The 27,246-nt window shown below is 41.6% G+C and overlaps 1 protein-coding gene across 1 annotated transcript; it reads left to right on the top strand.

Annotated features, from left to right (window-relative positions):
• The first annotated feature begins 1,020 nt into the window (after nt 1-1,020).
• On the top strand, nt 1,021-23,929 carry spata13 (spermatogenesis associated 13). Its single transcript, XM_053488267.1, has 14 exons — nt 1,021-1,375; nt 6,841-8,322; nt 9,571-9,612; nt 9,811-10,266; nt 13,668-13,812; nt 13,894-14,006; nt 17,662-17,841; nt 18,254-18,439; nt 20,648-20,827; nt 20,920-21,152; nt 21,458-21,587; nt 22,575-22,947; nt 23,142-23,216; nt 23,323-23,929. Exons 1-14 carry the CDS (start codon nt 1,367-1,369, stop codon nt 23,502-23,504), a joined length of 3,786 nt encoding a protein of 1,261 aa, XP_053344242.1. The 5' UTR covers nt 1,021-1,366; the 3' UTR covers nt 23,505-23,929.
• The last annotated feature ends 3,317 nt before the right edge of the window (nt 23,930-27,246 follow it).

The raw sequence follows: 27,246 nt of genomic DNA, 5'->3' as shown, positions 1-27,246 counted from the left end.
TAGAGTTCGGTCAGGACCCTGTCCAGGACACTTGAGTTCCACACACACACCACATCTTCATGAAGCTGGCTGTGTGCACAAGCACATCATCATGTTGGATATGGGTTTGAGCCTTCTAGTTTCAGTGAAGGGAAATAATTTGTAAAACACTGTACGGATACATTATATACAATAGTGTGTTTCCAACAGTGTGGTGACTGTTTGGGAGGGAACCTCAATCCAGGTGTCCACAAGCTTATAGTAGTGTAATGTTCAGGGGTGCCAATAGATATTCTGGGCCTGATGAAAACCTGATACACATAATTCTCTCATCTGTTATTTTCAGGGTCTGCGCTATAAAGAATATAAAATAAATATATAGTAATAAAAAAGAAAATAGAATATGAAAAGTTAAATATTTAAATAAGGAATATAAAATATTAAATAAAGTATTTAAATAAAAATTGTACTACATATTTAATATAGAACCAGTGCTTGGTGGGTTTCCTCTGGGTGCTCCGGTTTCCTCCCACAGTCCGAAGACATGCAGATTAGATTGATTGGTGTTCCCAAATTGCCCGTAGTGTGTGAATTAGTGTGTGAGTGTGTGTATGTGTGTGTGCTGCGATGAATTGGCACCCTTCCCATGGTGTCCCTGCCTCGTGCCTCCTGGGATAGGCTCCATGCCCCCCGCGACCCTGAATACACGATAAAGGGGTATAGATGATAAGTTACCGAGAAAATATAGAAAACTTTTGGCGGTACATTTTTGAATGTGTTGAAATCATCCTTACTATTTTTATTAGAAAAAATGTTGTCTGGGTATTTATTTATTTATTATTTTTTTTATTTCACAGAAGTTCGAGCTGCATCAAAAGTAAACACCAGTTAAAAAAAAAAAAAATTATGTGAAATGGATGCGCATGGATGGATATCGGTGGTGCGTTTGTACAAATCTGGCAACCTGGGCTTTCTGCTCATTCAGCGCGACAAGTGCAGCGATGCGGGAGAACTGACTCTCCGCTCAGCGCCGCACACACACGCAACAAGTCGTGAGCGCGCACAGCCTTGCGTTGCGCCTTTTTTTTATTTAAAAAAATCAGTTATTTATAGTATCTGATTTTTTTTTTATTTCCACATTGCTGGTTAAAGTCAGTAAACGCTTTTCTAGGCCTTTTTTTAATAACTTGTTCCCACAATGTAACAGCACTACGCTGTTGTGAACATTAATCCTAATCTCTTTGTGAACGACTTTTCGATTTGTTCCCTGCCGATCAAAGCCGAGCATGAGAACTCCCGCGGACTTTGGACTGGTCGCTGTGAGACGGAGCCGCGCGCTGGAGCTCTGCTGAAAGTCGGGGAGAAACTCCAGCGCTTCACCGCCAGCATGAGGAAGGTAACATTGTATCTGTTGTTTCTTCTTTCGTTCTTTTCTTCACATCTTTTAAATATTTTACTTCTAGGAATATAAACCGCTGCTTAGACTTAAAGTTGTAAATTCCCCAAGCTTCAGTTTTATCTGTTGGTTAAAAAAACGTGTTGCCTGGAAAGCTGAAGAGGAGGAGGAGGATCTGCACTGAGGGGTGCATTGTGTGCCCTGCTGCCCCCAAACCCCCAGCGGTTGCCATAGTGATAGTTACTATGGTGAGTGCTGTACATAGTAAATGGGTTGTGACTGTCTTTGTAGTGACTGTTTGTGAATAGTCATTGTATTTATTGTCATTATTATTGTATGTAGTTATTGTTAGTGATATAGTGTATAGTAGTGCTTGTTGTGTACTGATGGTGTGTTATAGTAGTTAGTGTTAGTGTTGTAGTGATGAGGTGATATAGTAGTAAATGTTGTTGTGTATTAATTGGGTGCTATACTGTAGTAGTGAACATTGTTGTGTAGTGGTGGGGTGATATACTGTAGTAGTAAATGTTGTTGTACTGTATAGTGATGAGGTGCAATAGTAGTGAATGTTGTTGTATAGTGATGAGGTGATATAGTAGTAAATGTTGTTGTGTATTAATTGGGTGCTATACTGTAGTAGTGAATATTGTTGTGTAGTGGGGTGATATAGTAATAAATGGTGTTGTATAGTTATGGGGTGATATAGTAGTGAATGTTGTATAGTGATGGGGTGATATAGTGGTAAGTGTTTTGTAGTGATAAGGTGCTACTGTATAGTAGTAAATGTTATTGTATTGTGATGGGGTGATATGGTAGTACATGTTATTGTATAGTGATGGGGTACAATACTGTAGTAGTGAATGTTGTTTGTTTAGTGATGGGGTGATATACTGTAATAGTGAATGTTGTTGTATAGTGATGAGGTGCAATAGTAGTGAATGTTGTTGTATAGTGATTAGGTAATATATTAGTAAATGTTGTTGTATTGTGATGGGGTGATGTAGTGAATGTTGTTGGATAGTGATTAGGTGATATAGTAGTGAATGTTGTTGTATAGTGATGAGGTGCAATAGTAGTAAGTGTTGTGTAGTGATGAGGGGCTACTGTATAGTAGTAAAAGGTACTGTATAGTGATGGGGTGATATAGTAGTACATGTTATTGTATAGTGATGAGGTGCAATAGTAGTGAATGTTGTTTGTATAATGATGGGGTGATATACTGTAGTAGTGAATGTTGTTGTATTGTGATGGGGTGATATACTGTAGTAGTGAATGTTGTTGTATAGTGATGAGGTGCAATAGTAGTAAATGTTGTTGTATAGTGATGGGGTGATAGAGTAGTGAATGTTGTTGTTGTATAGTGATGAGGTGCAATAGTAGTAAATGTTGTTGTATAATGATATTGTGTTATTGTAGTAATGGTTGTTATCCAGTCATGGGTTGTTATTATAGTAATAGTAGTTAGTCTGATTGTTCCGACATAGTAATAAGGGTTTGCATTAGTATAGTTCCTATAATGGTTGATGTAGTGTAATGGTAATGGTAGTGATAATAGTTATAGTGATTGATATATTGTGATGGTGTATTGTAGTGATGATGGTTATAGTGATTGGTGTAAAGTAAAGGTGTAATGTAGTGATGATGGTTATAGTGATTTATGTAGAGTAAAGGTGTATTGTAGTGATGATGGTTACAGTGATTGATGTTAAATGACAGGGTATTGTGGTGATGATTATAGTGATGGAGAATAGTGATTTGTTGTTGTATAGCAAATGTGCTGTTATAGTGCTGTTATATAGTAATGTGGTTCTGTATTACAAGGCGATCAGTGTGTTGTGTAAGACACCAGCATATCAGCCCCAGGCGTCTTACAGTGTGACAGCACTATTCTTTACGTCTGCACAGCCTATCTAAAGGCTTTCAGACTGACGAAATGTAGTTGACATGTGACTTGACTTTGGACTTTTATACTTCTCATCCGGTGTGACTGCTGAGCAAAGCAGACGTGGTACAACTAAGTTAGAAAAAACAATCATGTGATAAACATCTCAACAAGTGTAAGAATCCTAAACTTCGTTTCTGCCTCTCACCGAAGACCTTTTATGACTCCAGGCAATCTTTCCGTCTGACAGACATTAACACAACATCTCCGGCGCTGGAATGTCCTCCTCCACGGTGAAGCCGAAGACGGACTTCGTTACTCAAACAAACACAGGATGCAGACTTTAATTTCTTTTCCTCTTTTTTTTTAATCCTCTTTTTATGCAGACAGCCATAAGTTAAACTGCTTTTACTCCCGCTTGCTACTGAACCGCCCCTGTTACCACACACGTCCACATTCCAGGAGCTGTTGATCTCTGCAGGAATTTGTACTTTTCTTGCAGTTGTTGACTGAAAGTCTTCATACTGGTTTGTGTATAAATTTACTTTCCCTATTCTACGTTGCTGTAAAAGTGCTTTAAAAAACTCAGTTTGTCCAGTTTATATATATATATATATATAGTCAGACTTTATTTAAATCAATTATATATTAATATGAAAATATTAAAAGGACAGACTGACATTAACCTGCTAGAAGAATAAAAGGCTTCAGGATGTGCTGTATTTGGAAGATAATCAGCTCTGGGGGACGTATTATTGACGCCGCATCATCCCAGATAAGCATTATAAATTGGCCAGCCCTAAGCCCTTGTGTACACAGTTCAAGAATGAGCAACATATTTAAAAAAAAAAAAAAAACTCAATTTATTTAAGTACTCTCCTCCGCTTCAGCATTAGTATGAGTAAATACTTCGTCAGCGAAATTGTTCCTGGAGGTTTGGTCTCTAGCCAAAGGCTGAGAAAGGCCGAGGGACCCACTACAGTCCAGCTCGTGGTAAGCAAATGCTTGAGGAGTTGGTGGTGTTACCAGGCTTCCCACGCCACCAGCAGGGCGTGTTCCTAGCCTACAATCGCTTTCCTTTTCACCTGCCAGAAACAAGGAACTGGGTCATAACGTGGTATGCAGGGGCCGTCAGCAAACACGAGTAAATTACACCCTCTTTCAGTGCACATTTGTGGCCTTTGTGCTGTACGTCAGACTCTCGCTGAGCTCACGCTGAGGTATTTCCTCAGCTGGGAACGTCTGTCACGTCTCGTCTCGCTTTGTCTTCTTCTTCATCTCAACACACATCCGTGTTTGTGCATACTCAGACGCAAATGAACGATTAAAGGCCCTGTAATTAGAATAAGTCAGGAACAGAATGCAGGCTGGGTCAAGAGTTTAGCAGATAGATAATGCGGTGTGACATGGACATACAGAGATGCTCCAAAAGCCGGCGAGATATTAAGGCTCCAGACACGCGCCGCAGTGTTGTAATTTCGTCACAATTACTTTATTGTTATTAACAAGAGCGTCCGGGTTTTGTCATTGTATGAATCAGTACTTCAATGGCATTTTCCTGAGTGATGTGGCATGCCAGAGAGACTCGCTCATCTAGGTAGCTCACTAGAACCAGTATGGTGGGTTAATCCTGTGACCTCTGCATAGCTGAATAGCCAAAAATGTCACAGCAGTACTACTCATTACTACACGACGCAACACTGGCGAAGGTAACAACCTTCTTCTTGTTACGCCAGGTGTAATTAGGATGAGTGCAGCTCGGAGCGCGGCACCGTGCGTTTGATGTTTGGTGTATGAAAGACGGCGCCTTTGTTTTATGACGCAGGAAGTGAGATTAGTTTGAGGTTGTCTTGTCTTTATTGTTTATGTGAGAATATCGAAGTGGTGTATGTACACATTTCCAAATCATAGACGTGACAATAAAGGTCAATTATTAAAAGAAGGAAAATTGTAACCAGGCAAAGGTTTGAAGTTACGTTTATTCATCTATAATTTGTCGCGGCGGCACGGTGGCTTAGTGCACCTTCAGGGTCCAGGTTCGATTCCCGCTTCGGGGTCTGTGCATGGAGTTTGCATGCCCGCCCCGTGCTTGGTGGGTTTCCTCCCACAGTCCAAAGACATACTGGTTAGGCTAATTGGTGTGCCCTGAGATGGATTGGCTTCCCATCCAGGTGTACCCCACCTCATGCCCCAAGTCTCCTAGGATAGGCTCCAGGCCCCTGCGATCCTGTATACAGGAAAAAGCAGTATAGAAGATGAGTGAGTGATTTGTTGCCGGGTCTAGGTTTTCTTTTCCTTTTTTTTTGTAAACATGTGTGTTTGTTTGCAGCCCTCCTATCTGGGAGTTTAATCTGATCCTGGCTCCAGTTGGTAGGCGAGGGGAGGGGGTGTTCTTTCTGAGCTCTTAATTAACTCCGCTCCTGCATTTATCATGTGAGTGTCGAGCCAGGGAAATGAGAGAGCGAGAGCGAGAGAGAGAGAGAGAGAGCGGCATTAAATGGTGATATGCTGGAAAGTGCAGCCCATGTTGGCAGATCTAGGAGGGACTAGGGAGTAGTTTTAATTGCATTCTTTTAAAGGAAAAGTCAAACAAAGGCTAAAATGCAAATTCCATTTCACCTACCTCATCATAACAAAAAAAATCTGCAGGCTTTGAAGAGCTTGGTCTAATGTTATAGCATGTCCTGGGCTGGGAAAGTCAGTGTGTGAAGAGGCGGTGTGGTTTGGGGGAAAAGCTGTATGAGATCTGAGCGACCATCAGGCAGTAATTACGCCTCCATGTTGAGGTCATAGCAGGGTTAGAGACCCAGGCTAGGAGCGTGTTTGTCTGTCTCTATTGCACTAATAGGGGACACAACAGGTGGGAGGTAAATCAGATCAGCCTTCTTAGCTGGACCCCCGTCCCCTCTCTCGGATGTTTCGCTCTCAGAATGTGAACACGGAGAAAAAACTAAGCAATTTGTTCAATTAATCACAATGGATTAGAGCTTTTGTATGGCCTAGTCATGCCTACAGAATCCTTTAATCAAAAGAGAAAACCTACCTACCACATCTATACCCTTAGACCCACTGAGTGTCTTGAGTTCCACAAGCATTCGTAAAATGGTGCGGCCTTCAACCAGCGACTCTTCATCATAACACTCAACAAATAATTTATTGCCCAGTATAAGTCAGCCTGTAACGGTGTTCCATTCATTATTCTTACGTAACCACCAGGAAATCTTCTGGACAGACGCGTGACCTGTACGCCCAGAGTAGCAGAAGGTCATCTATGTTGTTTAAAAGGTTAACCAGTTTTCGATGTTATGCCTGCTCATAAGACATGTGTATACTTGTGTAACACTCACAAGCAGGGATAACTAGAAAACGTGACACAACACCAATATTTCACAGATAAGACAAAAACGTAATCACCCCATGAGGTGCTGGCATCAGCAGAGACACCAATGAGAAATCAAGGATAATCAGCTCATTATATTACATCATTAGTTAATCAGTTAACATTCTGCTTTTTTAGCTCTGTGCTTGAAAGTATCAGTTTTCTTCTGCCTGTATTGTAAACACTGGCTTTTATTTCTTGCAGACTGCTTCCTCAGACTTAGCCTCGACCTCATGGGCTTACCCATCAAAAGGGGCCTCTCTTGATCATCACCCAGAGGCCCCAGTGAGGCTTATCTGCAACTCCTTTGAGCCGGAGAAGCGGATAAATCCTGGTGCCCCAGTGAAGCCAGTCCACTCTGAGACCTGCTGTGAGAAACAGAGACTCAATGGTATGAACCATGTGACGGTTGATGCACAAGCTATATCATGCCCCTCCAAGAACGTGCGGAGCTTTTCCTTCCAACGGAAGTGCGGTGCGACAGGCAGCGAGCGGACGCCACTTCGAGGCCCAGCCAGTGCTTCGCAAGCATGGCCAGGTCTCCATTTCATGGGTTCTTTTAAAAAGTTGCGGTCCTCTGTTCTCCAGGGCATCCAGAACAGGGGGGGTGTCACAGGAGACCATCAGGAGAAAGACTTGTCCTTGAATAATCAGGAGAGCAACGGTTTCTTAGTAACCAAAAGACCTTTTGTAAGCAGTCAGACCAATGGAAAGGAGATACCAAGGGTTAATAACCGTACAACGGCTCCAGGTGTTTCTGATGAGGAGGATGATTACGAGGAAGATGACTGTGGCCTAAAGAGGAACTCACACTTCTCGCGGAGTATACGTAGAGCATATGGACCAGGGCGCATCTCCTTGTTGGACAACGGATCAAAAAAATCGGAAGGTTCTTCCGCTCAAGCATCTGCTCCTCGGACTCGACCCTTCAGCACTGTGGAACCCACCGGACCTGATGTAATTTTTAATACTGATGACAATGTGAAGGCCTTGAGTAGACTTAGCAAAAGCGCTGATAACTTGCACGTATTCAAAAGTCCTTTCAAATGCAAAGTACCCTCGACTCACAACCTAGACGAGTCGAGCACTCCAAATTGCCAGAGAACAACCAATGCTTCATCTGCGGAAGGGCAGAAATGTGTATCAGGCGCCATAGGAATGCGGGGAAAGATGCTCAAATTCGTCGGCAGTTTAACAGACCTGTCTAGCAACCGCAGGCCAAACCCCGTCTCCACCCCCAGAGCCCCGTTATCAGCCCTCAGCCAGCTCCATGATGACTACTGCCGCAGGACTCCCTGCGTACCTGCTCTCGAACGTCAACGCAGACCCCCACCTTCCAACACCTGTCCAGATGACAAGCAGAAAGTAAAGGCTGATGTTCACAGCCACTCCCCAGCTGTACACGCCAATTCTTCAGTACCCATTACTGTGGATGCATTGAATCATCAGGTTCCTGAGTGTTCCCGCTCCACAGAAAAGCTCTCCAGTTCTTATCAAGTCCAGCTTCCATCGGGCTTGCCGACGTCATGTTCAGATGTTTCTGTTGACCCTGTTACTCCTGCCACAGGAAATTTGGGGAATGTGAAGGACAAACAAAATGTGAAAAGTGAAGTTATGTTCCTGGATGAGCACTGCACCAGGCCAGGACAGGAGCAGAGACTGGACAGTGATAAAGTGAACTTGGAGGTAAGATGCTTTGATAATGTATGAATCAGAATTCATCAGGTATAGAGATGGGAATAACCAGGGATCTCCTGATATGATATTATCGCGATACCTAGGTGTCGATTCCATTTGTATTGCGATTTTATCAGTATCATGATTTTATGAATATCCCAATTCGATATTAGATTTATTTATTTATTTTTTCAGATTTGTTTTTGCTCTTAATACCCGAGACGCCGTCCTGCCAATGTGTTCATCTTTGAGTTCAGGATTATAAAGGAACTACAACATTTTACCTTAAATGTAAAACTAAATAAAGAAAAAGAGAAAAATTTTAGACAAACCTGACAAAGAACATTAGTGCTAGAGAAACGATTCAAATCGAGAATTGCAATCGAATCGGATTAAACAGTCCACCTGTAATTGATGGCTCTATTCCATCGCAGCAGTGTATTAATGTAAATTCATCATGACTAAACAGAAACATCCAATCATGAGTAAAGAAGTAAAAAAAACTTTTCACCCAAGAAATAGTTTTTATTGGGGAAAACAGTTTGTAAAGTGTAAAACAATGCTCTTGGCACATCTGATGTCCTACGGCATGGAATAAAAGCATTCTCAGGGACGAAACAGTTATAAATGTCTACCGTCAAGGACATGGATTATTTGGGGTCAATTCAATGCCATTGACTCCTGCTATCAGTGCTGATAAGTGGGACAGATTGAGACAGATTGTATTCAGTGGAGTACATGGACGGATTGATTCTAGTGTACGTCAAACCTTAAGCTGACCCCCGTACCTGCCGTTGTGATCTGACATATAGGCAGAGCGATCACGCACCAAACGCCTCTCTCAGTCTGAAACCGTACAGTTTAAAATTGCAATATACATAATTAAGTCAGTGGATGCATTAGACCGGTTAGAGTCTCACAGTTCCTGACAGTTGACACAGATGGCTTGGCTGTCGTGTTACTGACAAGGGTTAATGATTGATGGCATGGGGTTTATGATTAGCACCGTTGCCTAAACAAAGCTCCTAGACGTCACTCGGGACACCTATCAGCCGGCTCACGAGTCAAAGTCCAAAAAACGCACAAGAAACACACACAGATACAGGCATGTGTCGGTCTTAGGAACCTGGTACAGCAGATTATAACGGAATGCCTCCAAGAGCACAAGACGCTCTGTTTGTTTGTGTTTAGGAGCGTGTGTGTGTGTGTGTGTGTGTGTGTGTCACCATGGTGCTGATCCACTGTGTGCCGTTTCAGTGCATCTGGAAGACTCCGGAGAGACAGAGCAAAAGTCTAGAGGTAAGCAGATTTTTTAAAGCCCTTATCAGAAGGGTGTCATTATAAAAGAGCATCATGTCAGCAAGTGATGATTTTAGAACAACTACACCTTTAATGCATGTCCTGCATTTTGCACCCTCACTCACACCCTTATGACTTAAGGTTAAATCATCACAGTTGCATTTTTTCCTTCACTAAATGCGCACTCGTTCGTTCCAGGCGCCATCCGAAGAACCGTCTTTCACAGACCTCCTGAAGTCAAACCATGAAAGATGCAGCGACTCAGTGTTCATCAGCCCTCCTGTCACACCCACCTGTGCTGCAGAGCCGCCCCTGGTGACAACACCAACATCGCCAGCCTCGCCAGCCTCCTCCTGCGACACGCCCGTCTCTACCGTGCCCCCGAGGAGGCCCAACACAAACAAACCTCGACCAATCTCTGACTACGGACAGCTCATGTGCAGAAAGTACGCCGTCCCCATGGAGGAGATGGAGCTCCAGGGTGACGCTCAGGAGCGGTGTAGCGCTAACGACACACACCCTGATTCAGATACTCAAGAGAGCAGCACTGTGAACGGATGCACGGACAGCAGGAGGAGGCGTCCTATCTCGGTGATAGGAGGAGTGGATCTGTTTGCGTCTCCTGACGAGAAGGACGATGCTGAGTTGCCTTCTGTAAGCCTTGATTTATTCATCTTATCCCTCAGCTTCTTTTTAATTAGTAATCTGTCCCAGGCTTTCAGGTCATGCCATCAGCACATGTTAGATTGTGCTGTAATAAAAAAGGACTGAAATGTTCTCTCGCCAGCCTGTCGCTCGTAAGGTGATAAGACGCAGAATCAAAAAGAAAATTGGGGAAATGAGTACGAAATGTGTAAAGAAATATGTTTAAATCAAAATAGTCAGTTCGTCCATCAGCCGAGTCTAAGACCATCTTCAGTTATAAAATACAGACCCTTTAAATTCATTCAAAACATATGACTTGCTTAATGCACCTCACACACCAATCTGTACAAAATCTGTTTTTTTTTTAGACTTTATTACTGAGGCATTCTTAGCGAGTCCAAAAACATTTTTAAACTTCCAACACAGAATTCATTGTTACAGCAAGATGCACAATAATGCCAGAAAGGAAAGCATCTCATTATATAAGCCACTTTTTAGGCAAAAAGCAGGAAGTTGCCGGGTTGTGCATGCGGAAAAGAAGCGGGTGCGACAGTCACGGTCGTCAGAAGAACTGCGTCAGGTCCTGGGTCGAGGACGCTCGGGAAAACTATGTAGCTAATTTCATTATAAAACTGCGTTTTTTTGTTCTTTTTGAAGCAAAACCTGCTTTTGCATGAGCGTAAGACTTTAGCACAGAACTGTACTTGCTAGTTCCCGTGTAGCTAATTCAGTTACAGCATATTCCAGGCTTGTTGAACAGACGGTGTGTAATGAAACACAGCTGATAAAGGAAACAGATTTAAACATTTCAAGAAAAAAACAGACCCTGATAGATAGCGAGCCCACATGACCCCAGGACTCAGACGCACTGCTCACGGGTTATTCAAACTGGCTCATGTTACCAGCTGAACTGCAGGCCATGGTGCTCTTTATGCTACAAGCTGTGCTCATGTGCTAGCTGGCCGAGTCTCAGGTGTCACGTTTGACCACAACCGGATCTTCTAGAAACTAAGACGTGTCGAAAGCATGACTAAAGTAATGACTGATAAGGAAAGGACAGATGTCTTTTTTTCTCTTTTTTTCCTCCACAAATAGATTATTAGCCTAAAGACTCACCAGATACACACACACACACACACACACACACACACTCGCTGATTACTGTAAGACTGAATGAATCATGTTTTCTCTCTCGCTGTTTAGGCTTTATTATGAGCTAATCCCACAGTCTAGTTGGGGATTTTCTTGAGGTCTAATGATGCATTCCGGACGCAGAATTACTGTGTTCAAAAGGAACCCTGTGTAGGCCCGAGTCATAATCAGCACCGAGAAAACCATTCGAGGAAAACACATAATGGGCCCGTCTCGTTTCCTCATGCCACAGACTCGTACACGTCTAAAAGTTCCTGCGGTTTGAAATGACATCACCGGGTGTTTAAGCCGCGCTTACAGCAACAGCAATACGCTGGCGATTTTCAGCCTGATCTGATCAGCCTCGTCCGTAGTTTATGTGTCGCGACCGTCAACATGTATTTCAACACTTTCCCTGTAGTGAGAAAAGAACCGAAAAAACCTGTTTACTCCGAACTCACTCGTAATGCGCGGCTAACTGCAGGTGTTACATTCTTTAAAAAAAAAAAAAAACATATACATTAAATTAAAATTGCGCCATAAATTAGATTTCAATATTTTTTTCTGAATCTGGACACAAAGAAAATGTGTTAGGTGCGGTGGTATAAGGATAATAGAGGTTTTGGTTTGGAAACACTTGCTAAAAGTTTAGATTATTTATTTCCCGCACAACACATTACGACTTTTGGTTGGTAATTTCCATAATGGTGCTACAGAGTGGTGCTGAACTGGAGAGGTCAAACCCTTTGCTATTTCAGCAGCACCTTGTCTATTGCATGACTGTGATTGAAAATATTTGTAATAAGGGCCAATATCACTCACTCTCACTCATCGTCTATACTGCTTGGCTTTATCCTGTATACAGGGTCACCGGGCCAATTCCAGGAGACTTAGAGAACAAGACAGAGTACACACATATTGTACAGTACATACACACACTCACATGCTCGTTCATACACACTACGGCCAATTAGCTCAGTCTGCATGTCTGCATGTCTTTGGGCTGTGGGAGGAAACCAGGGTACCCGGAGGTCATTTCAAACGGCAGGAAGTTTTAGATGTGTACGAGTCTGTGGTATGAGGAAACGAGGCTGGGCCATTATGTTTTTTTTCTTCAGTGCTTTTAATGACTACACAGTGCATGCAAACTCCATGCACGCAGACCAGAGGCAGAAATCGAACCCGGACCCTGGAGGTGCGAGGCGATAGTGCTAACCACTACGCCATCGTGCCGCCTAAGGGCCAATATTTATTGTTTTATTAGCATCCTACAGAGTAGTGATGATTTGACAGGCCAAGATAACACACCTCCAGATTTCATTACGCTGCACAGAAACACTCTTTCATACCCATCAGTGAGGATAGAGGTACAGTACAGTACAGTCAGGACTTCATTTTATTGCCACATAACGAGTAGAGCTGAGCGACTGAAGCAACCATGTACATGTTCACACTTTGCATGACGGGTGCATCGCTTCATGCGCTTCCCTTACATTTAGGAAATTGGCAAATGCCCTTATCCCAAACAACGTACATTTTTATCTTATTATACATTTGAGCAGTTAAGGGTTGCTCAAGGGCCCAACAGGGATTTGAACCTGTGACCTTCCGAACCGCAGTCCAAGTCCTTAACCACTGAGCTACCACTGACTCTTCTTACCCTGACATGCACATCGCTCTGGATTAGGGACAGTCTGGATTTATCAGACCACATGACCTATTCTGCACTGGATTATAATGAAAAATGTGAAACTTTTTTGATGCAATAAACAATGGAAAATATAAAAGAAATAAACCAACAGTCCTTACTATATTACTACAAGCAGATTTTAAATTTTTAATTTTTTTCCAAAAAGCTAAATTAATGTCTATGCTAATCACACACACACACACACACACATGCACATACATTGCAGATGCAGTGGATAGACATTAATCTAAAAGATCCTGGAGTTTTCCTTTAATAGAGTATTCCTGCGTCACGCCCCTGGATGTGTCATGGCACGCACATACTCGAGGCATAAATCATTCTGCATTTTTACGGCGTAATATTGTTGTTGTTTTTTTTAATCTGCACTAACTTGATGAGTGTGTTTCATGATTCTGGAGATTAAACGCTGACTCAGAACATAGCGTCCTGTCCACAGATAAACCTGACATGCCACGTTTGACCTTCGTTCAGGTCGTTGCTCTTCACAGGACAGTCACTGAACTCTTTGTAAACATATGTCATGGTGAACGTCCGTGAGTGAAAGTGTGCTGCTTCTGCTCTTCTGCAGCCCGTCACTCGACCCCCTGTGCCCTCTCACGGCGTGCCTCCGTACCGCGGCGTATCCGCCCGCCTGCGTCCCTGTGTCTTCTCCCAGAGCACACCGACGGGCCTGGACCGCGTGGGTCGCCACAAACCACAACGAATCCTCAGCGGTAAGTGTGTGTGTGTGTGTGAGAGAGGTAGTTGTAGGGTTGTTCTGTGTTACATGAACAGTTGATGTGTGTGTTGTGCAGATGGGAACTCAGGGCTGGATGGCAGCGTGAGTGAGGAGGACGGCAGTTTTGATGAGATCACCGACGGAACGCCGTATCTGCAGCCAGAGGTCGATCTGTCAACTTTAAACCAGGTTAGTAAAGTGTGTGTGTGTGTGTGTGTGTGTGTGTATTTCGCGTGTATGTTATATTATTTTATAGCACAGTGCTGTTAAATTCTTGAATGTGACTAATCAGGAATTGTTGACTAATTTTCCTTAAGTCTGAACATTAATTGAAAAATTAATCAAAATGGTTTAAACAATGTATGAGGGGCGTTCAAGTCAAACCGGGACTTGTGATGATACTTCTCCTGAATGAAGGCATAAAACCGATTGACATTTACCGAAGACTTCATGCACGGGATGGTGATGAGAAGCATTTGAACATTACAAAAGTTTCAAAGAAGGACATATGTGTGTGTGTAAGAGCACACTGCTGTCGTTACTGTGAACATTCAGTGAGTGGAACACATGATCCATGTCTAAGTGAACTGTACAGGACGTTGCAGGAACCCGTCTGGGAGTGTATGCCACATCCACCATACAATCCTGAAGTTTTCACATTTGGGCCACTAAAGGAGTTCCTGGGAGGCCGGCATTTCAGACGTGACTCAGTCAGGCCACTCAAAAGTTTTTCGCTCATGAAAATAACCTTCTACCTTGATGGTATCCAAGAACTACTGTAGTAAAACACACTAAGTGCAACAAGTGCATTAGTGTATTAGGCGATTTTCTAGAGAAATAAAGGGAGTTTATACTTTTATAACTGTGTTCTGTTATTTTGCACAATCAAAAGTCCCTCTTTGACTCGAACGCCCAAAACCTACAGATCTAGCATTATGTCTCGAAGCCAATCACGATGCACAACTCCAGAGTGAAGTCATTTCCCAACAGTCCTGGCGAGAGCTGAGCCGCTCCATCGTTACCAGAGTGTCAGTCACTCATTTGCCCATCATACATCATTTGCATGTGGAATAAATGAAAATACGTTCCATGAATGGAGCAGAAGGAGACTTGTAGTCTCGGAGACGCAAAATGCATGTGCTCAGTCTCTCCAGTTACAACTATCCTCAGCATAAACAGCGTTTATTAGTCTAAGTGACGTAGGGATTATTCCTCCTGCTACAGACGGCCTGATTCTTTCCGGTATCCCTTTCTCAGTTCAGCTATAGTTTACTACAGGATGTTGTGTGTAAAATCATTAAATCAGCTCATAAGCCATTCGTCATCACAGGCTCATAAATCGGGATTCATGAATTCATTCTTTAAAATGTCATTTAATTATACTAAGTGCTTTATCCTGAACATGTGATACACCTCGAGGTTGCAGGTTTCAAATGCGTTGCTCGGCGGAGAGAAATTAAATCCTAGTCATGTTGTACTGGAAATAAACATGATGTACATTTTTCATGCAGCTTTTGATGAAGGATTAAAGTATCAAATCTCCCAATAATTCATGTTAGAACTGGCGTGGAAAATACTTCAAGTAGTCATTTTTCACGTTAAATATATGTTGTGTCTGTTATATTGTGTGTGTGTGTGTGTGTGTGTGTGTTTCTGGGTGGAGAAGCCGATGATTGAATGTGGTCATGTATGCATTACAGGGTGGGGCTGTTGATGATTCTTTGTGGTAGAAAGGGAAGAGTGTAAAAGGATGCTGTTCATGTGCTCTTGTGTCTGAGTGTTAGTATTTTCCGGTGTGTAATGGGGCGCGGTAACAAATCCACGTTTCGCATTGTTTCAACCACGAAGTGTGTTGTCGCCTTGCACCTCCAGGGTCCGGGTTCGATTCCCGTGTCTGTGTGCATGGAGGTTGCATGTTCTCCCCATGCTTGTTGGGTTTCCTCCAGGTTTCCTCCCACAGTCCAAAGCGTGTAGGTTAGGTTGTAGGCGTTCCCAAATTGCCCATAGTGTGTGTATGTGTGTGTGCCCTGCCATGGATTGGCAGTGTGTTGTGTTCCGTAACAAAGCATGTGTGCTAAATTTGGCATACCTAACAAATATGTGGGCGGAGCAAGAAATATCCAGACCACTGACTGAATGTCAAATCACAGATTCAGACAAGTTTAAGTAAACACCAGGGCCGTGTCTGAGTTCTCGTAAGGAATGCAGCTTTCCACATTCCTTCTAGAACAACCGGCTGACTGTCAAACCACTAACATCAGCATAATCCCTAAAGGAACTGTGAAAAGACTAATAAACACTCCTGTATATTATACGTCCAGTAACCAGTGTCGTGTTAGTGCCGGAGGGGAAATACACAAATAAAACCAGCTGACTAGAAGAGTGTAATAAAACTGTAAAATTGCTATAAATTCAAGAATTTTAAAACTACCATAAATACAGTAATAAATGAGAAAGCTGTCATCATTCTATAATTCTTACATGTATAGAATGATCGTTCACTAACAAATGAATAAACTACCATAAGCCAAAGTCTTACTACCGTAAATGCACTAAACAATGAGCTAAAAAGTAATTTCCTACTACTACCGTATTCATAGTAAAAGGTGGAGAGTAAATCCGGAAGCATTATACAATTCTATTCTGAATCCATTAACGATCTAGCATCAACACAGAAACATTACAACTACCGTAAATACACTAATAATTGGGAAAGCTACATTACATCTAGGAGCAGAGCCGCGCAGTTAAATCAATTCTGCAACTCCTATTGTGCAAATACTCAGTAACTGTTTTTGGTTTTAGATTCAGAATAAATTCACACTTTTTTAAAATAGTGCTGTCAATCGATTAAGATTTAAAATCTAGTTCATGACAGTCATAAGCCCAATCCCAATTCTATTTGGAGGGCTATCTGGCCCTTCCCCTTTCCCCCTACCCCTCCAACCAAAAGAGAAATGAGACACCCCTACCCCTTCACGTTAACGCGCCAAACGGAGGGGTAGGGCTAAGTGTAGGGGTAAGGGGTAGAACTGGGATTGGGCTAATAGTCTGTGACCAGATGGTCCGACCAAAAATGTCCACCACCTATAGCCATAGCCGCCTGAGCCACCACTCCCACTTTTTATGTTTAATGAATTCTTGTTAAAATAGTTCCCCTAAACGGGAGCTCAAGCACTGGTTTTATCCAAACTTAACCAGGCTTTTTATAATGAAACTTGTCATTCAGCACCCCTGGTGATGTTTCCTCAGTCATCTTATTATCCATTAGCCATGATAAGTGCCATTATCATACCCAGCCGGGTAACCGTGCCATGATTATGGGAAGCCATTAGGATCAAAGGTGGTCAATTAACATAAAAATAAATAGATAAATAGATAAAATTTGCATTAAAAAACAGTAATGTGTTAAACTTTCATGATTAATCAGATGCATTAACATGATAATATTGACAGCCTGAACTTAGAAATGTTTAAATACATAGTGTTTCGGTGCTTATTAGATACTTTTAGTACGTTTCGAAATCTGTTATGGAAATAAAAATTGCAATGAGCAAAAACAAAAAAAAAACTTGAATCATCACTCTACCGCTAAGTCACAGCTCTAAACAACAGCAAACCCTAAGCACTACAGTACCTACAGTATATTTGTGCTGGAGCATTTAGGTAACTGTAATCATTACCCTAATGCCGGTAGTAAAAGGGTCAGTCAGATTTATGGTACCAGTAGATGCGCCGCTTTAGGTTGAATCTACCTGTGAGGGCCACATGGTGTTGAGATAACCTGACTTTCACTTCCAAGGGAAACTGAATCATTTTTATTTCATGTCTGTCTCCACTACAGTACATCTCGTCGGGACATGCGGTGTACGCCGAGGCCCTGTGGGACCACGTGACGATGGGCGAGCAGGAGCTGGCCTTCAAAGCCGGGGACGTCATCCGGGTGCTGGACGCCCAGGAGAAAGACTGGTGGTGGGGGCTGGTGGGCGAGAGGCAGGCCTGGTTCCCCTCCAGCTTTGTGAGAGTAAGTGTGCAGCGAGGTGCGCTCGGGTTCCCGCTAAGCGACGAGCGTGAAACAAAGCCGTGCTCAGGCCACGCTGAGCCATGGAAACTTCTGAATGGCTCTCAGGGTTTAGTGAAGAGGCCATTGAAGGAGCGTCACCGTGGTTACGGCTATTGATTGGCAGGTGTTGCGGGAGGTGGGGGTCATGGGAACAGCGAGGCTTCGGAAAGTGGAAGTACTGTAAACTTGTCTTCTTATGGAGCAAATATGCAGGTTTTGCCCTCTCGATTTACTCTGCAGCGGATTAGGCCCGTCGAGTGGAACAGAACAAACACAGCGTTTGCTCAGGGTCAAAGCTTAAGATATCTTAAACGTGTCCAAAAATAAATAAATAAAAGACCAGCTCATAACACTATTTAACCCCGTCCCGTAGGTGCGTGTGAACCAGGAGGACTCGGCCAGCGACAGCGCGGAGAACTCTCCAGGACAGCAGGAGGCTCTTCATAAAGAACCGCGCAGCCAGAGCTCTGAGCACCGGGAGCAGATGAGGGCCAACGTGGTCCAGGAGATCATGAACACAGAGCGCGTCTACATCAAACACCTCCGAGATATCTGTGAGGTGAGCTGCCCTCCACGCTAGCGCTAGTCCTGTTCCGTACCGCTTTTAGCTACAGTGATATGATCAGACGTTATAATCATCTTCACACCACAGATTAATAGACTCACACATTTCTTACTTATTCACACACTATATAAAATACATCATCAAGTGCAAAAGTTTGCACCCCCTCAACAGCAAATAAGTCCATTGTTCTAACAATAAGACTAATCATTTAGGTTTGTTTATTTATTTATTTATATTTAGCTGATTCCTGAGACGTTGTCAGACATTCTTCAGAATCATTCGTCGTTTAGCTCCACAACAAAGAATAATTTAAGAACTTAAAACTTAATGATACATTTCCGTTGGTATTTATTAAAGTCTTAACACACATGTCTAATACCTTTATTATAGAACAGAGTTTGGATGTTTTGGACGCAACCATTTTGTGTCTGAGCTTTTAAAACAAACCACATGGTAAGGCCACGCCCACAAGCAACTCCAATTTGAATACAAGGACACGCCCTTTTATAGCCTGTTTTATAAAACCTGGCTTGTGCTTCTTATCAGGAATATTCAGAAACCCTTTACAGTACATTACAAACTTACAATCTTATTATTCCAGAGAGAAAACGTTCTCTTTCTCCGAGTGTAACATAAATATTCTTTAAGTTGCTCTCCTTTCTTTAGTGTTTCTAATCTCCTCCAAACTCTTTCATTTCCTTCACACATCTTTTCAGTCCTCCCTCTTGTGATACCCCCGCCTTACTCTAGCATTTACACACACACACACACACACACACACACACACACACACATTCTCTCTGATTCCTTGTATAACTCTGCCAAAGGTCTCACACACACACACACACACACACACACATTCCTGTTTCTGGATTGTTCTTACAGGATACACAGCTTTGATTAATCTCTAACATTTTGAAACTGTATCTATGTTCCTTTTCTCCTGGTGAGACTCTGTACTCTGTGTGTCCACATTATGTAACCCGAGCCACAGTCATGTGTTTGTAAGCAGCAACATTTCCTCTTAGGTGATTTTAACAAACACCTGATGATTTCAATCGTGCTTTAAACGTCATCTGACGTATCAGTGAAACTTTCTCGGAAGATTGTGAAATGTAAACAAAGATACTGATTGTTATTGTGCTCAGGTTTTAAGGTTTATACAGCAAAGATATTTTATCTAGCTGATTATCTATAAAGAAAGATCTCAGGACTCGAAACCGGCTGGTTACTGTGGTTGTACTGTTCATATGATACACGGGTCACATGATTATTAAACTGTAGCTGAAAATATAAATGAATAAATTAAATGTATTGTCAAAAATTTTTGTAGTCATGGATTTATAGTTATTAGTTTTATCATTCGGTCAAACATTATCTATATCTATATCTATATATCTATATCTATACCGCTTTATCCAGTATTCAGGGTCATGGAGGGGCCTGGAGCCTATCCCAGGAGTCCTAGGGTACGAGACTTAGGGTAGTGGACGGGGTGCCAATCCATCGCAGGGCAAACTGCATGCACACAGACCGCATGGTGGAAATTGAACGCAGATCCTCGCTAGTTACTAATTCCTATTAAATCCTATTCCAGCTGTCCTATTATGATTATTATAATTATTATTATTTGTTTTAATTTATTTTAAATTATTTTAGTTTTTCCTTACCTATCATTAAATTCGTGATCACCATGAACACGCAAGACCAATAAAACATTTATAGAATTAACAGAAAACATATGGTTTTATTAGCGATATTAATAATATTATGTCCTTTTACCCGACTTCTCCAACAGCATATAATAATAATACAAATTATTCCCCTACTTATTGAAATATATCATATTACAGAGGAAAAATATATTATGACTTACTGGTTTAAGTTGTTATATTATTAGAAGTAATAATAATTATTGTTGTAAATCTGTCCTGGAAAGTCCTCCTTTGTTACTATACTTAGCAAACCTTTAACTTGATACCACGATGAATCAGTCGAGGGATTTGCATTTCCTTATCTAAAATCTTCTATTTTTTGGTCTAATCCTTGTGAGATTAAATAAAGCACTAATCTTTCTCACTGTGTTTTCTGCTCACTGCTTCCCCCTGATGGCCAACTCCTTAAACTACAACAAGAACCTTTGGAAGAACTTATAATCATGTTAAAAGAATAAAATGTTTCTTTTTATGTGTGTGTGTTCAGGGTTATATCCGCCAGTGCAGGAAACACCCCGGCATGTTCACAGACGCCCAACTCAAGACCATCTTCAGCAACATCGAAGAGATCTACAAGTTTCAAAGAAAGTTCCTAAAGGATCTAGAAAAGAATTACAAGAAAGAAAACCCTCATTCGAGTGAGATTGGCTCGTGCTTTCTTCAACAGGTACGTTATTTTTTTCTTGCTAACTTCAAGAGCGAGAGAAATGTCTCACGCCGGTCATTCTCACACTCTCACATTCCGTCCTTCTCGATCAGGGCGAAGGTTTCTCCATATACTCGGAGTACTGTAACACACACCCGGCCGCGTGTGCCGAGCTGCAGCGACTGATGAAGCAGGGACGCTATAAGCACTTCTTCGAGGCCTGTCGCCTCCTGCAGCAGATGATCGACATCTCCATCGCCGGCTTCCTGCTCACGCCGGTGCAGAAGATCTGTAAATACCCGCTTCAGCTGGGCGAGCTGCTCAAATACACACCTAAAGACCACAGGTAGGTACACATCATGGAAAAGTGTTCATGGAAAAGAGCAGGGGACGTTTTTTTCATCTAAAAGCCTGGATATGACTAAAAAGTGAATAAACCTTTATGGATTTAATCATTTCACATACCTATCTTAATTAAAATTATGAATAATATATTTATGTATGTATTTAATGTTTGCATTGTAGCACTTTATGTTAGAAAAAATAGCAATATCTGTCATATACAACACAAAATAAATATTCTAACATTTGATTTCCAGTTCACTTAACAAACAGCTTTTTATTCATTTTTTCCAACACTTCTCACTTTAGCGACTTCGAAGGTGTGTGTAAAGCCCACGAGGCGATGAAGAACGTGGCCAGTCTGATCAACGAGAGGAAGAGGAGGCTGGAGAGCATCGACACCATCGCGCACTGGCAGGAGGCCATCCTGCACTGGGAGGTGAGGACAGACACTACACGGACCAGCGCTGTTGTCTCAGCTGCAGAGATCGTCTCCAGCATCAGAGACTCGTGCAGCTGTCGGAGTTTTTCACCCTGTAGCTTGTGTCTTACTTAAAAAAACACTTTATTTGTAGTTTCGAGTCTGGATATTGTTTAAGGGTTCCAGCACTTTTTGTGATTCTTTGTCTGTTAGTACATTTGCATCAATGTGTCTAACACCGAATTTCTTTTTTTTTTTACAATTTAAACCTTTTTGCAAGAACAAAATCAAAAAAGGTTGTTGTTTTTTTAAATTCATTTTGAGAACCCGTTAATCAGTCGAGGAGCACTATACTGAAGAGTATTTCAAACGTCAGGAAATTTTTTTTTTAAGTCCGAGAGATTCTTAGTAATAAGAAGAAAATAATTTGCTTATATTAAAAATATGTTGCTTATACTTAACCTCTCCTAATTAGGTAATTAATTAGATTAAATGCATTCTTTGCCTCATCAAATGGTTCCACTGAAAACCTCATCTAACAGAAAAACATCTACATAAAAACTTTAAAGGTTCAAAAGGGCAAAACTGCAGATCTATTAAATGTTTTATACATTGAGCATCGTATTTAATCCAGCATTAAACTAGTTACATTTCGATTTTTATTAATTTAGAGATGATTGGTTTTAGCCAGCCTATACCTGAAGGTTCTGTGTCAGTCATATATGGCCAAGACCGAACCTTACAACACCTTACAGTACATATACATTTATAGTATGAAATAATATTTATAATTACTAAACAAAGCATTCTTATTCTATAATCAGGACTAAAAAAAATAATTTGCTGCTGTAGTACACTCTCCGAAATGTCCACCAGAGGGCAACCTCACCGAGCAACACCACATTAAACCATGATGTGGATACAGTATATGTGTATATACAGTGATACCTTGCTGTCATTACAGTTGTTACTGAAGTATAACCTCTAAAACGTGTCTTTCATCAGGGTGAAGACGTCTTATCCCGGAGCTCTGAACTCATCCATTCAGGTGAGCTGACGCGAGTGGTCCGTGCCGGGAAGACGCAGCAACGCAGCTGCTTCCTGTTCGACCACCAGCTGGTCTTCTGTAAAAAGGACGTCCTACGACGAGACCTGCTGCACTACTGCGGACGCCTCAACACGGACATGGTGGTGCCCCTGGACCTGACTGACGGCCGGCACCCGGACCTGGGGACGCTGCGGAACGCCGTCGCCCTGCGCAACCCTGACACGCTGGAGGTGCTGTGTGTGCTGAGCTGCAGGAAAGCCCAGGACAAGCAGCTGTGGCTCGAGGCTTTCAGCCGAGAACGCAGACGTGTGAAAGAGGACCAGGAGATGGGTGAGTCTCAGAGCAGGAGGATATAAAGACTGTGTGTGTGTGTGTGTGTCAGACCAGGTGAAGAAGGCACGTCTTAAATCATCAGAACTAACTGTATTGTGTCATATTTGTTTATGGTAAGGGTTTTATGTTTAATGTATTAAATGTGATGTAATCAACTGTTCCCTCTCTCTCTCTCTCTCTCTCTCTCTCAGGTATGGAGATTAGTGAAAGCCAAAGAAAGCAGGCGATTCAAAATGCCAGAAAATCAAAGCGAGGCAAAATTAAAAGTAAGATCAGTTGTTGTTGTTGTTGTTTTTAAAAAAAAAAAAAAAAGTATATATTTGCTAAAGTTAGCTAATACAAATTGCATGTGTATGTCACTTTCCTTCTCAGATATAAAATACGCAGGTCACCCAGTGTCCCATCCGCACCAACCCTTACACCCCCTCCACCAGCGCCACATCACTGTACCCACCAGTATCCCGCAGCAGCAGGTCTTTTCTTTAGCAGAACCCAAGAGGAAACCTGCACACCTCTGGTACAGCTTCACGCGCAACGCCCTTTTCAGGAAATGACCAGGACAATAGAAATGTTATAGTCTTTAAATAATAATATAAAGAAGTTCCTCATACAGCTCCGGTGCCAATGTGAAGGACAACAGAGAAGAACAAATACGTAGCGTGTGTGTGTGTGTGTGTGTGTGTGTGTGTATTTGTGAGCCTTTGCTACCAAAAGTGTTGATGCTCTACGTATGTGTGTGTTGCTGCTGTGGTAATGGTGCTGCTTGTATCTGATTTTGTATGGTTCTGTTCACCACATCAGCGTATATATTATAGATGACCATGATGCGTATTCATCAAGCTTGATGTAAAATTTTATGAAGGTAAGGCTGGAACCTTTAAAAGTTAGTTCTAACTTTAGAAAAGTCTGACACTGCACTAAAAATAAAATTCCTGTTCTGTAAATAAACACTTACATAAAGTGCACCTATGTAAACTTACAGCTCTGTGTGTGTGTGTGTGTGTGTGTGTGTCTGACTCTGTGCTCATGTACACTTTATTTGACACACTTCCCACTCTGTAATGATGCATACACACAACACCTCTCTCATCTCGGATGAACCTGATCACCCGGACATGTTAGCTGTGCCAGGTTTAAACTGGAGCTCTGACGCTAATAACAAAAGAAATCATGAGAATCTATTATTTAAGATCTCCACAACCAAGAAGCACAGACCAGCAGGAAGTAGATGAATGAACGCTATACAGATTGTATATTGAGTTTTATGTCCAAATCTGGAACAAATGGAAAAGGTTTAAAGTACAAATGATCCAGGAAGTTGTGCTGCTGAAATCCGCGACTTCTGGCAACCTACAGGCATAGACACACACACACACACACACGCCCAATCATTATTTTTGTCTGTAAAATTGTCTAATGAACTTTGTTGGTTGTGTTTCCCAAAATAAACAATAACAATAAACAAATAAATAATTGAACTCATTATGACCCAGACACGGATAAAACATTTACTACTATTTGATTCCCACCCAAATGAGGATGGGTTCCCTGTTGAGTCTGGTTGCTCTCAAGGTTTCTTCCTACTGCCATCTCAGGGAGTTTTTCCTTGCCACTGTTGCCGTCGTCCTGGATTTGCTCATCTTATAATTTTTATTCATAGACATTCCCATTTTATACAAACTTTAATAATTCTTGTGTAAAGCTTCTTTGCGACAATGTCAATTGTTAAATGTGCTATACAAATAAAACTGAATTCAATTAAATACTGAAAATAAAGGAATACCGCCTGTGAGCATCCCATGGTACCATGTTCCCATCTAATAAAGGCAACTTGTTTTTTATGTGACCTCGGATAAAAGTAAAAACCTGAGAGCTACGCTATTCCTAAGGAGAGGTTCAATTAAAAAAACTATGATAAAAAAGACAAATACACTATAAACATTTTACTGCATATCGTACTGTGTATGACTGTGTATGTGACAAATAAAATTAGATTTTTTTTTAAACAATATACAAATTTTTACATCTTTAATATTATCAAATTTCAGATTAATGCTCACTATCAACAAATAGTATCTATCTATCTATCTATCTGGTCTACTTTACAATTTTTATTAATACAAGGACTGAAACCTGGGACTTGTGATGAAATTTCTGGTGAATGAATGCGTAAAAGCGATTAAAGACTTCCTCAAGCACGGTACGGTGATGAGACTTTAAAAATTTAAATGGCGCAAACGTTTTAAATGAGGACAATCCAGGCCGAGGTGGTTCAGAGCCCGCTGCATGAACGTTCAGCGAGTGGAATGTCTGATCCCTGAAAATCCCTGATAGATAACTTGTCACCAATGTCAAGATTTAAGCTTCACACAATCATTCACCAACACCATGTGAACATTACAGGGAGTTCTTGTCACATTCCCTGTACAGTCCTGACCTCGCTCCAAGCCATTTCCACATGTCTGGGCCATTAGAGTTCTTGGAAGGCCAGATGTGATGCAGGTTGTTTTTATTCTCATAACTTTGTTTGTTATTCTGCTCAATCAAACATCATGTTTTGACTCTTTTTTTATCCATAATTTAATGATTAGGTGCTCTACAGTGTTCCCCTACATGTGGGTGTCCTCTAAGGAAGCCCTGTGTACAAGCTCCGGTACAAGCTCCAAAAGTGCCCTCCAAGTGGAGAATAGGTGATGCAGTGGTCTAGAGGTTCTCATGCATGCTCGGAAACATGATGAATTGCCCTCTGGGGTGCTCCTTTAGTGGATAATATATGATGCAGAGGGAACTTAATTAATTCTCCTGCCCGTGTGTAGAATACATGATGCGGTGCTCCATAGCGCAACATGGAACACAGGAAACATAATCAAGTGCACTAATGGGTGTGTGTCTGGATTTTATTTATTTACTTTGCCCCAGACCCTGAGACTGCCAGTGATTATTCCATTCATAAAATCAAATCATTCCTGAGATCAGTAAACCTTTTTCTTTTTTTTTTTAAGAAGTTCCTTCCTAGCTGCAAAAATACTGAGAACACTGCTGCTCCAAACTGAACGGATCTCTCAGATAACAGAATTAAAGAAACAGGATCTCAGCAGGTGCGGATAAAATTACCCGTGCTCACCGGATGCTCATAAGCACAGCTCAGCTGCTTCATACACGTGCACCCGGCTGTCACAGCGCACAGACATGGTGGATATGAGTGTGGTGTTGTTGTTATTCATTTGGTAGAAGAAGCATTAGGCTTAAGGAATGTACCGGCGGCATGGAGGTGAGGGGAGAGAGCAGCCAGGCGAGCGAGGACGATGCACTGCCAGAGGACCACATCAGTGTGAGTCACTTATAAAAAATATTTTTTGTTGTTTTTCCATTTGCTTTCATGCTATTTCTTTACGCACTCCCCAAAATAAAGTTAATTGTTATTCAAGTGAGATCATAAAGGGCATCTTTTTGTATCTTCTGTGTGTGCCTGGAAAGTACATAAAGTATCTTAACTAGAGTAGTACAAGTCGTGTTCCTTAAAGTGACATTATCTACCTTTTTCTTTACTATATTCACATTCTCAGGTGAGAGATTCACCACAAATTTTCAGCTCATTTTTTCAACTCTGAAGTTCAATTTAATTCAATTCCGTTTTATTTCTATAGTGCATTAAACTATAGTCTTCATTGCAAAGCAGCCTTACAGAATCGAAAAGAAAATTAGGGAAATTAAAATGATATGTGTAAGGAAATATGTATAATGTATAGTTATTAGAAAGCAGCTCTAAAAAATTTTACCGCACCAACAACAATTTCTCTGTCGTGTTCTGTGAAAACCGAATGAGCAAACCCACTTATAAGTTCTACAAGTGAGGTTATTAGTCTATTAACATCTAAGCAGCCCTCAGTTAGCTCAGTGGAAGTAAGTAAAACGAGAGGATGATGACATGGCATGAATAATGAATGTTCACTGAAACACCATAAGGCTGGACAGGTTAACTCCTACACACAGAATTGTATGGCGGTGAAACACACCAGGAGGTTTTCCAACAGGAAAGTGGGGACCCGTCGTCTCTCCAGCTTTACACAACCTACGGCTTCAACATGAAATACTAATTTATAAACAGTGACCATATCTACTTTGTAACCTCAAATAAAGTGTACAGAATATGTAGCATACAAGGATAAGTAGCAATACACAATTTTTTTTAAACTGTGTGTATTTATACAGCAAAATATGTAGCCACCAAAACCTGTTTAAAAAACAAAATAGTTTTTTTTTTTTTTTTTTCTTTTTAAAGATTTAGGGTTTTTA

This window comes from Clarias gariepinus, chromosome 26 (genome assembly GCF_024256425.1).
Source record: "Clarias gariepinus isolate MV-2021 ecotype Netherlands chromosome 26, CGAR_prim_01v2, whole genome shotgun sequence".
Lineage (NCBI taxonomy): Eukaryota > Metazoa > Chordata > Actinopteri > Siluriformes > Clariidae > Clarias > Clarias gariepinus.
The sequence above is the reverse complement of the archived record's forward strand: the minus strand, read 5'-3'. Positions and strand labels throughout refer to the sequence as shown.

Excerpts from the sequence above, each read along its gene's own strand:
- spata13 (XM_053488267.1), top strand. Across the intron at positions 13,813-13,893 it reads ACCACAACGAATCCTCAGCG|ATGGGAACTCAGGGCTGGAT; the intron begins GTAAGTGTGTGT and ends TGTGTTGTGCAG. Across the intron at positions 22,948-23,141 it reads GAAAGAGGACCAGGAGATGG|GTATGGAGATTAGTGAAAGC; the intron begins GTGAGTCTCAGA and ends TCTCTCTCTCAG.